The sequence below is a fragment of the Miscanthus floridulus genome, chromosome 19 (genome assembly GCF_019320115.1).
Source record: "Miscanthus floridulus cultivar M001 chromosome 19, ASM1932011v1, whole genome shotgun sequence".
Lineage (NCBI taxonomy): Eukaryota > Viridiplantae > Streptophyta > Magnoliopsida > Poales > Poaceae > Miscanthus > Miscanthus floridulus.
The window spans coordinates 42,909,253-42,920,965 of record NC_089598.1 but is presented as its reverse complement, the minus strand read 5'-3'; the positions used below and the strand labels follow the sequence as shown (position 1 = coordinate 42,920,965).

Genomic DNA, 11,713 nt, shown 5'->3' with positions numbered 1-11,713 from the left:
TACCAAACGAAGAAGGTCATAAGTCCATTGACAATGGGGGTTAAAAAATATGTGCATGCCCCAACCACTGTATACTTTTTTATGGCGAAACGTTCAAGTCATTGGATAAATGTCCCCGGTGTGGGGCCAGCCGGTACAAGAACAATGACCTTTACGGTGGGGACGAACCATCCATGGGGAAAAAGAGGAATAAGAAGGGTACAAAAAAGGTGGTACAAGAATCTCAGCCCCCAGAGGACACTCCATTAGGCAACGATGTAAAGCAGAGAAGAATTCCTGCCCTGGTAATGTGGTACCTGCTAGTGACCGACCGCTTGAGATGTATGTTCCTAATAGTGGGATGATGAGCGCAAGGTGGATGATGATAAGATTGCACACCCGGCTAATTGTAGTCAGTGGCAAAGGTTTGATGAGAAGCACAAAGAATTCAGCGATGACCCAAGGAATGTATGGTTTGGCCTGAGCACCGATGGAATGAATCTCTTCAATGAGAGGATGAGCAACCACAGCACATGGCCAGTGATGTTGACCATGTACAACATTCCAACATGGTTGTGTCAGAAGAGAAAGTACCTTCTCCTCACTATTCTTATTTCTGGCCCTAAACAACCAGGCATTGATATAGACGTGTTCCTCGAGCCCTTGATGCAAGAAATAGAGAGGCTATGGAGGCATGGGGAGCAGATGTACGATGCGTTCCAAAAGGAGGACTTCATATGTAGAGCAATAATATTTGTTACTACCAATGATTACCCCACGCTGTTTGCTTTGTCTGGATAGATCAAAGGGAAGATGGGATGCTTGGTTTGCTTGGATGGTACTACATGGGTGTACCTGGATGCATCCAAGAAGATAGTTTACCTAAGGAACCGACGCTTCTTAAAGACAAGTCACAAGTACCGCAGCAAATTGTTCTTTAGATTTTATGACAACGCCCCAGAGATTGAACCCCCTCTGGAGAGACGTCATAATGGAGAACATGTGTACAGAATGGTGAAAAACATACGCGTCGTCTATGGAAAGAAGAATCCAGATGGGACCAACAGAGATAGAAGCACACCTCCTGTCGAAGGCATACCTTTCAAGAAACAATCGATCTTTTTTTAGTATCTGCCTTATTGGCCAGACTTGGAGGTCCCCCATGCCATTGATGCTATGCACGTACAGAAGAATGTCTTTGAGAGTCTCATTGCTACCTTGATGGACACAGGCAAGTCAAAGGATGGTATGAAAGCACAGAAAGACATGGTGCAGCTAAACGTGATGCCACAGCTTCACCCGGTACCTGAGGCTAATGGAAAATACACTCTTCCCACGGCGTGCTTCAACCTAACACCAGACGTGAAGAGAGCTATATGCACTTTCCTGAGGGTGATCAAAGTCCTGACTGGGTTTTCAGCAAATGTGAAGAAGCTAGTGTCGATGAAGGACTTGTCAATAACACACTGCAAGGCTCACGATTGCCATGTGATGCTGACAGTGTTTCTACCTATTGCAATCAGGGCTATAAAGCTAGAGTTCTTGAAAATAGCCATCACCCGCATGTGCTACTTCTTTTCGAAGATCTCACAGAAGACGATTGGCAAGGAAGAGCTGAGTGACCTACATGAATTTGTGGTGGAGACACAAAACCAACTGGAGATGTGTTTACCTCCTGCTTTTTTTTATATAATGCCACATCTCATGATTCACATGGTTCATCAGATACAGGCGCTTGGCCCTTGCTACTTGCATGAAATGTGGTCATATGAGCGGTTCATGTCAGTTTTAAGTTGATACGTGCATAATCAAGCATACCCAGAGGGCTCCATGATAGAGGGTTACAGTACTGAAGAAGTCATCGAGTGCTGTTAAGAGTATCTAAAAGTACAGAAAGGGATTGGTAAACCCGATTCTCGTCACAAGGGTAGGCTGGCTGGGAAGGGCACCAGTGGTAGAAAAGTGTTCATCGACCATGATTACAAAGAGGTGAGTCAGGCGCATTATAGTGTCTTATAGAGTACACAACTGATGCAACCGTATATTGATGAACACTTGGCTATCATTATGGTGGAGAGAAATGGCCGTTCGGATGATTGGGTCATGAAACAGCACAAGCAACGACTAACTACATGGTTGAAGGACCAAAACATACCGCCTGAAGAAACCATAGACTCTATTACCATCAGTAAGTTGGCGGAGGGGCCATTGAGACAAGTGACATCTTAGAATGCTTATGACATCAATGGGTACACGTACTATACCCACGCAAAGGATAGTAAATATGTGAACCAAAACAGCGGTGTTCGAATAGAGGCTCTCGATGGATTAGGGCGAAAGATCCAATACTTTGGCATCATTGAAGAGATACGGGAACTTGACTATGGAACGGTGGCCTTGTTTCGATGCCGCTGGATCAAACAATACCAACTGAACGAAATTGGATTGAGAGTCCTGGACCTCGAAAATCTAGGCTACCAAGATGACCCTTGGGTGCTCGCTTCACGTGTCGCACATGTTTTCTATATGTCTAACCCACAAAGTAACCTCCCCCCGAAGAAGAAGACAAAGCACGTGGTTGCCTCCGGGAAACAAGACATTATTGGAGTCGATGGCGTGGATGATGTTGAAGCTTACAATAAGTACGATGAGATGACGCTATTCACAGGCATTCCTAAGAAGATCAGTGTTGTGGAAAAGAACCTTCCCAAAGACATAATGCCATGGGAACGAAAAGGTGTCAAAGGGAAAGTCGTTACAGCAGGCTAGCTAGTTGTTGAATGTGGAGTGTTTGTGTAAGTGTGTGTTTGTAAGACTTCATTTATGCATGCGTGTGAGACTATATATTTATGTACATGTGTAAGACTACATATTTTTGTATGTGTATGAGACTATATTTTATGCATGTGTGTGAGACTACCCTTTGCAACATCCAGATGACTCTATTTGAACATCCACTTTATTACTACAAAATTTCATTTGTCAAAGTTTGAGCACTTCAAATTTTCAAATTTAAAAAAATGACAAGTTCAAACGAGATTTTCAACCACTAAATGTTTTTGAGCTGAAAAAGTGATGAATACCAAAGTTGTATAACTCATCAAGATCTATAACTTTTATTTTGATCATTTCTTTATCTGACAAAGTGATAGTAAACATTGTTCACAAATCAACATGTTTCTCGTATAGTTCATGAAACTATGAGTCATGTGAATTTATGAACAATGTTTACTAATACTTTGTCACATGAAAAAGTGACCAAAATAAAAGTTGTAGATAGTGAGGAGTTCAACAACTTTTTTGTTCACGACTTTTATTGTTGAAATCATTTAAGGTTTCAAAATCTTGTTTGAAGTTGCCATTTAGTGAAATTCAAAATTTGAACTGTTCAAATTTTGTCAAATGAAAATATGATCAAAATAAAAGTTGTACATATTGATGAGTTCTACAACTTTGGTATTCATGAGTTTTTCATGTGAAATCATTTACTCTTTCAAAATATTGTTTCAAGTTGAAATTATTTGAATTTCAAAATTTAAATCGTTCAAACAAAGTCACGGGACAAGATGACCAAAATAAAAGTTGTACATGTTGATGAGTTATACAACTTTTATGTTTACAACATTTTCATTTTATTTCATTTAACATCATAAAATTGTATTCGAAGTTTTAAAATTCAAATTTTTAATTTTTATTTTTTTTGTTTTCTATATTGTTTTGACTACAATTGTTTATATATATATTTCTTCATATATAGAATAATAAAAAATATTATATTTGTGTATATAAACAATTTTTTTATATTACTTTGTGTTTTTATGATATAAAAAATATAGAATTTATAATTTTAAAAAAAATATTTGTAGGGGCGGTTGGATCAGGAACCGCCCCTAAAAATTCATTTGTAGGGGCGGCTGGATCAGGAACCGCCCCTACAAATGTATTTGTAGGGGCGGCTGGATCAGGAACCGCCCCTACAAATGGTACCTAGTATAAATAGGAGGGAAGCGAACGTGAGTCATCGTCTGGGAGCTGTCTTCTTCCTCCGACGCCGTCAGGCTACCTAGGGTTTCCGCCGCCGGTCCCGTGCCCACCGACACCCGCACCCGGTCCCCGGTGCCCGCCCCCGCGCGCCGACCCCCGGCGTCCTGCGCCCGGCCCCCGGCGCCCTCCCCCGCGCCGACCCCCGGCGTCCCGGCCTGCGCCCGGCCCCCGGCGCCCTCCCCCGCGCGTCGACCCTCGGCATCCCGCGCCTGGCCCCCGCGCGCCCTCCCCCGCGTGCCAACCCCCGGCATCCCGCGCCCGGCCCTTGGACCAGGTGTGGCACATCCTCCCTGTGGCTTACACCACAATAATAAGATACCATCGGAATACACTAGGGTTGAGGTGCATACAGTGAAGCCCGAGTTCATGCAGTGGAGGATAGACTACGCAACTCCCAAGGGGTTGGTGTTACTTGGAGACGTTATGGGGCAGTTCATCCTCTGGCACAAACGGGACATTATATTGACTGCTTCTTCGCTGCCTCTCCCTCTCCCAAATTTGGAGCGAGTTGTTGAGGACGGGGAGATATTTTCACCATCTCGTGACCCCCACATTCCTGAGATGCCACATTCTTCCCCGCCTCCTATCGAGCATGTGCCTAATGAGATGCCACAACCTTCTCCAGCTCGTACTGAGCAAGTGCATCATGAGATGCCACAGTCTTCTCAACAAGCACAACCGATACATGAACAACGAGTGTCTCCTGAAGAAGGTGATGCACAAGAAGATGAGGACGTGCCTAAATGGGAACTCTGAAAGAAGATTCCAATCAACATAAGGCCAGTTTATGTTCCGATCAAAGACGTCTTGTCGATGTCCAAGTGGTATTCCCATGATCAGTTCAAGCCTGAAAACCAAGTTAAAAAAGTCCCATCACGGGGTTCTGAGGAGGCCGTCAGTAGCAAACTCCACCAAATTGCAAAGCAGTATCCAAATGTTGATGCCATCGAATGGTCAAAGGATTGCCTGAAAAAATATGAAAGAGGCAAGCCCTTCCTACCAAACCGGGACATCCAGCGCCTACCACTTGGAATGAGAAGGTTCCATGATTGGTACTTGCGTGTTCTCCCAACGAGCATAGATATCATACAAGCATGCTTTCCCACCGGCACATTTGAAAGCCCAGTCAGGAAAATTGTCTTTGACTTCAATGACATGCACACATGCTTTCACCTAGGAGAAATAGAGATGAATCTAATTCGCATGTGGTGCCTATAAGTCCTTGTCCTCCCGATATGATATGAATGTAATCTTTGAATTATGTTGTAACTAACCCACGCCGTGATTTGTAGAATGCAAGTGCACATTGTCAAACAAATGCCAAGTGTGAAAGCCAGATATGTAGACCCTCAAGCTATAGCCCAAACAAATTTCAATTACCCTAAACGGTGGACACTGGATGCCAAAGAGCTAGCAGCTGCAAAGACTCTTCGGAAGAAAGAGCGCATCCGTAGTGCGAAGCTAAGGGAAGAGTCCCTTAAGGTTGCGGCATACATTGCCTCGGCTTTCAAAAATCTTCAACACCACTCTACTATATGGCTACCATACAACTTCGAGTAAGCTCAACTCTATACTTAAAGCTTTGTTCGATATATTTTATTCGATGCAAAAGGGCTTATCTAGTTCTATGATTAAATCCATGCAGCAACTACTGGATTTGTATAGCCGTCGATGTCGGGAGGAGCATGGCATGGGTCTTTGATTCATTAGATAAGGACATGGTGACATACAAAGACTTCATATCGATTCTCAAGACGTATACATATCGACAATCCTCATTAGCTTATATGTTTATATACATACTTGTAACGTTCACTTTTGGATACTAACAAGTTGTATTTGCTAAAATAATTCGAATAGGGCATTTAGGTTCTATGTCACTAATCATCATGGAAGGCATGATCCAGCAAGGAAGAAAAAGCTGGATATAAAAACACTATGTGCGGTAAGTGTAACTTACTTCTTCAGTACTCCATTACATGGCTGTCAAAAGCATTACTTAACATTTTCATATGCAAAACACACAGTGCCCCAAGCAGAAGCCTGGGAGTGTACATTGTGGATACTATATATGTTCTATGATGGGTAACACCAGTGCCTACAGGAGACACCCCTTAAGGGTAAGTTTGAACCTCTTCACCCGTAGTATAAAAACTTCGTAAATGGTATGAAATACTAAACCGAAACTTATTTTCTTGTAGTGGAGAGAAGAGAAAGGAATGAAAAGAGACCCATACAAGGATGACCAACTCTTAGAGCTCGTCGGCGACCTTTGCAACTTCATATTGGACCAGATTGTACACGTCAGAGGCGCCTATCATGACCGAGAGTCTGAGTTAGGTACAAATCCTCAGTACCAACACCTTCGTGAGACAGAAATGCTAGCTCTAGGACGTTGATAACAATGTGTATGGAATTTGTATATTTAATGATGGATTGTATATATTCATGTGAATTGGACTTGTAATTGTAGTTTATAGAATACTCTTATGTTTGTAGTCGCGGTCGCGGGGTGTTCGGCAACGCGAACGCTGGTCGCGGGGCGTTCGGCAACACGAACGCGGTTCGGAACGTTGGTTGTGGGACGTTCGGCAAAGCGATTTTGAATTGAAAAAGCAAATTTTTTTGGCAGGAAAACGAACTGTAGGGGCGGTTCTAGATTGAACCGCCCCTACAAATACCCATTGGTAGGGGCAGCTGGTACTACAGCCGCCCCTACAAATCGATTTGTAGGGGCGGCTGGTGTTTCCAGCCGCCCCTACAAATCGATTTGTAGGGGCGGCCTGGGAACCGCCCCTACAAATGCATGATTTGTAGAGACCCTTGCGTAGGGACGGCTGGGTAAACCGCCCCTACAAATGGTCTACAACCGCCCCTACAAATGCTTTTTGACGTAGTGGTGGCACCATGAGTAACAGTAGGTTCCACGATGTCCTGCCACATGCATAGATCATTTGTAGTTGCAGGTAGGGAATGAGATGGTCTGGATGAGCCTTAGTGAGCCTATGTTAATCGAGTTATGTCAAGCTGGCACTACGAGCCACGGGAGCATCCTCGGCATCAAACGCCCCATGGACTAGACCAACACGAGCACAATAATTGGCCCCAAAAAGAATTATCTTATAAGTTTTGTCAAAGTCTAATTATCCTAAGTATGACTAAGTTAGTATCAACATTTATAATACTGAATAGTTATACTTTGAAACCATATTACAAACAAATTGACTTATACTGATATGATATCATAAATATATATAGATACTTTTATACATTGGTCAAACTTACAATAGTTTGACTTTGATTAAACCCATAAGGTCCTTTTCTTTGGACGGAGGCAGTAGATGCTAAAAATTATCTAGGGAGATTCAAATGGGCGTGGCTAATAGGCCACCTAATTATTAGCTAGACATCCAGCTAATAACTATTTCGCTAGCTATCATAACCCAACAAATAACGGCTAATAGATTGATAAAAGATATATTTGCTCCCTCACCTACCCTACCACATGCCCTCCCAGCAGTACCTAATATATTCGTGGCCCTTCTAATAGTAGCTAAAAGAGGAATGACATTATAGACAAACCATCAATGCATCCACATTTTGTGCGCTAGATTCAAATAGCAGCTAAGCTAATAGTTAGCCAACCAATAGTTAGCTAACTAATATTAGTTATGAACTATTATCTAACTAACTATTATATATGCTAGTGGATCCAATGACACCCTTACGTTTGCTAGCTAGAAATATATGTATACCTACCAAAATATTTTCATTGGAGTGACAATTCCTTTTTCATACCCGGTATAATAAACGAATTAATAATTAAGCATGACTATTGTTATTTATCTAGTACCCGTTAGGTTCTCTTTTATCATGTGTTGGATGATTATATATTAAATCTAGCAAGATGATTCATGCAATATATCATTCTATTTTATGTAATTTAGTTTGCAGCTTTCTAATCCCTTTTGACTCATGGTTCTTACTCTAGAGTCTATGATTTCAATGGCGTCTATTGTCACAAGAAATAATTTTTACACCATGAGATATCTGATCTTTATTATTTTGTTAACGCCATGACCTTGAGTTATATACACTGCTACAAAAACCATTTCTAGATATGACTCCCTTTTTGGTAGAGGCTGCTCTATCAAAATTCGCCTCTAAAAAATGGTTTCTAAGCCGGCTTGTGTCTCTGGAAATCGATTTTTATAGGCTGAGGCTAGGCTTGCGGCCTCTAAAAATAGGTGAAACACAATAAAATTCATCACTTTTGTAAATCAAGCTAGATGAAAGTCATACTTTATATCAAAATTGTAGTGCTAGAAGATTTCTACAACTTAAATCAAGTTTTCTTTTTGAAACGTATTATTTTTATTGCAACCCATTTACAGAATATTTAAATAAAAACTATGGTCAAATACAAAGAACCAATGTGTAAAATTAATCAAGTAAATGTGACAAGAAAAATAATTTCGCAACCGTTCCCCGCTCCATTACAAACTTGACCGCTAAATATATGAAATTTAATTCACTGAGAGTGAGCTATCACTATACGCCAAAAATCCTCCGCGAAGAAAGGGCCCCCTAATAACAAGTCAAACTTCTGTTTTCCTTCTCTTTTAGAATCGCAAGCTAACAAAAGACTTTTAAACACACACAAGAAAGGGCAAGCATGACGAGTATGGTCTTAAAAGTCTTTTGTTTAAATAGTTGCGTACCAACAAAAAAATGGTGGAAGTGCGACAAGAATGCCTAAAACCATTTCGTCTGCATTATTTTGTTGGCTTCAAATAAAAGTTTTTGCTCCTCCCATGAAAACGAGCCAGAAAATCAAATCTTTGTGGTGCAGTGCACGAATCATAGTGGAATTGAGAGGACGGGACATCATTAGGAGTGAGCCCTTGTACTCGTGGTAAAAGTGTGCTCTGTTTCTCGTCATGGCAATTTTACAACCAAGTCAAAAGGGCAACATTCGCATGTTTATTAATGCAAGGAACGTCAAAATCCATAGTACAGACTACGGAGCGCCACATTAATAACACGGAAAGGAAGCAAGAAAAAAATGGCTAAAAGGAGCCTATGATGAATCCATCCATCGTCAACGAAACGCCAGTTTTACCAGATGACGAGGATGACGACGGGCATGGCACCCGCAGAGACGGGCTCACACGTACGACGCGCCTCGCCCTCGCTGGCCGCCGCCCCAGCGATCGAGCACTAGCAGGCAGGCTCCCCACCTTCCCCTCAGGCGCTACCTCGCCCGCCCTCTATAAATGCGAGCCTGGCACTGCGCCGAGCTTACCTGGAACAGAGACAGGGCAGGCCGCAGGCCATCCATCGCAGAGAGGGCAGCAGCACGCCAGCACGGCGGGGCCGGCCCTTCGGAGCAGGTAGGGTGAGAGATGGGAAGGCAGCCGTGCTGCGACGAGGTGGGCGTGAAGAAGGGCCCGTGGACGGCGGAGGAGGACCAGAAGCTCGTCGGCTTCCTCCTCACCCACGGCCACTGCTGCTGGCGCGTCGTTCCCAAGCTCGCAGGTCAGAATCTCCCTCCCTGCACTCCACCATGTATGCATGTGATGTTGTGACTGGCCGGCCGTCTGTGCTTCCGCCGCGCTCCGGTTTCGGCTCCGGCTCCGGCTCCATCCCTGTCCCTGACGTCGTGTGTGTGGTTCGTGCGCTGCCGCAGGGCTGCCGAGGTGCGGGAAGAGCTGCAGGCTGCGGTGGACCAACTACCTGAGGCCCGACCTCAAGAGGGGCCTGCTCTCCGACGACGAGGAGAGGCTCGTCATCGACCTGCACGCGCAGCTCGGCAACAGGTGCGCTCGTGATGGATGAACTGCGAAATGCTTCATGGGTTTCTTGGGCTCCGTTCGCCATCAAACGCCTTCGGGTCGTTTCACCGCGGACTACTGGTCCTCTGTTTTCACGCGCCTCACCGCATGACGCTTGACGCAGGTGTCCAAGATCGCGGCGCAGCTACCGGGGAGGACGGACAACGAGATCAAGAACCACTGGAACACACACATCCGCAAGAAGCTCCTCCGGATGGGGATCGACCCCGTCACCCACCTGCCATTGCAGCAGGAGCCGCCCGCTCCTCTTCCTCCCGAGCAAGAGCAGGAAGAAGAACCGCATCAGCCGCAGAACGGCGGCGAGCTCATGCAGGAGGGTGCTGGGGAAGACGACATCACGCCGATGATCCAGCCGCACGAGATCATGGCGCCGCCGCCACCACGTCCGACGGCGGCGGCAAGCAACTGCGGCTCTGCTGTTTCCTCTGCCTCGGCCGGGTCCGCGTCCGTGGTCTCGCCGTCCTGCTCCTCCTCAGCCTCAGCCTCGGCGGCGTCCGGCGTGGAGGCGACGGAGTGGCCGGAGCCCATGTACCTGTTCGGCATGGGTGGCATCATGGACGCCGGCTGGGGCGGCCTCCTCTTCCCCAGCACCGGTGCTGGCGCTGGCGGCGGCTTCGGCTTGGGCGCCGTCGATCCGTTCGACCAGTACCCCGGCGGCGGCTTCGATCAAGACGACCACTGGATGTGAATGTGACGCGCGTGATCGTCGTCCTAGCAATGCACATAGATTCGCCGCTTCCCCTTCCATCTCGCTTAGCAGCATAGCGCCACAGCCTAGCCTAGCCTCCATGTTTTCTTAGCTCTCTTTGGACTGTGCGTCGCCATGGCCGTCGATCCTTGCATTGCTCGGTCCTTCAACTTTAATCCAATCCAGTGCTGATAAACAAGAATTGACAAATTCGTTCGGGTGTGCGAAAACGTGACTGTTGAGTTGACGTGACGCGTCTGATTCAGCTATCTAGTTCGGTGGATTAATGCCAGTCTCCACTCTCCAGAGCTGAGTGACTCTGCGTGACGGCGTATGCGCGTGAGGACGAGAGGTGGTTTGTGTCAGCTTCCGACTTCTCATGCGGCGGTGCTCCAGGCTTTCTCCGGCCGGCTGATGGCGCCGATTGTCGCGACGCGCCGTACGTGGCGAGCGGCAGCGCGCGTCGCCGCTTCTTTGACCGCTAGTACCTCGTACATGCATGCATGCCAAGATCGTGCTTGGTTTCCAGTTAATCCGCGCTACATCGTTTTTTACGTGTTTATAGAAAGGAGCGCCGGCGCATATCTACGGTCTCTGGTCAAACAAACATGGCGCCAATTCGTCGGCATACAAGCTGACAGTCGCATGTTGCAGTCAACCTTGCAGTCCCAGCATGAAATTGCTGTATTGTTTTCATAACTTTTTTTTTAATCATAATTCGGCTCTAGGGCCTTATATTGCACGCATTAGACTCAGCCAAATCACGAGTCACTTGAACATTTACAATTTCGGGGAGGGGGCCATCCCACACGTGGGATTGGCCCGGGTCCCAGCACAAACTTAAACTAGCAAGTTCATGTGCTGCATTGACACTACGAGAAATAAGTGAAAACTCTAGCCAAACAAAGCGATCATACAGGAGATCTCCACGCTGGTGTATACGTTGACGCTCTTCTCCATCTTCTAACACATGGTAGACTGATTTTACAGAGAACCTCCCTTCTGTGTCAAAGTGCCAAGCAATTATATCATCACGCCCCATTCTTGTAGGAGTCGCCAGAATATTTGTAACATCCTCTTCCCAAAAGATCTCACGTACTAGCTGTACATCCCAACCTCCTGTGGCTGGGTCGATGAGTTCTGAAAC

General features: G+C 45.5%; 1 protein-coding gene across 1 annotated transcript; it reads left to right on the top strand.

Moving 5' to 3' along the window:
* The first annotated feature begins 9,428 nt into the window (after positions 1–9,428).
* LOC136529858 (transcription factor MYB20-like) lies at positions 9,429–10,719 on the top strand. The gene is made up of 3 exons (XM_066522910.1): positions 9,429–9,561; positions 9,713–9,845; positions 9,984–10,719. Exons 1-3 carry the CDS (start codon positions 9,429–9,431, stop codon positions 10,564–10,566), a joined length of 849 nt encoding a protein of 282 aa, XP_066379007.1. The 3' UTR covers positions 10,567–10,719.
* The last annotated feature ends 994 nt before the right edge of the window (positions 10,720–11,713 follow it).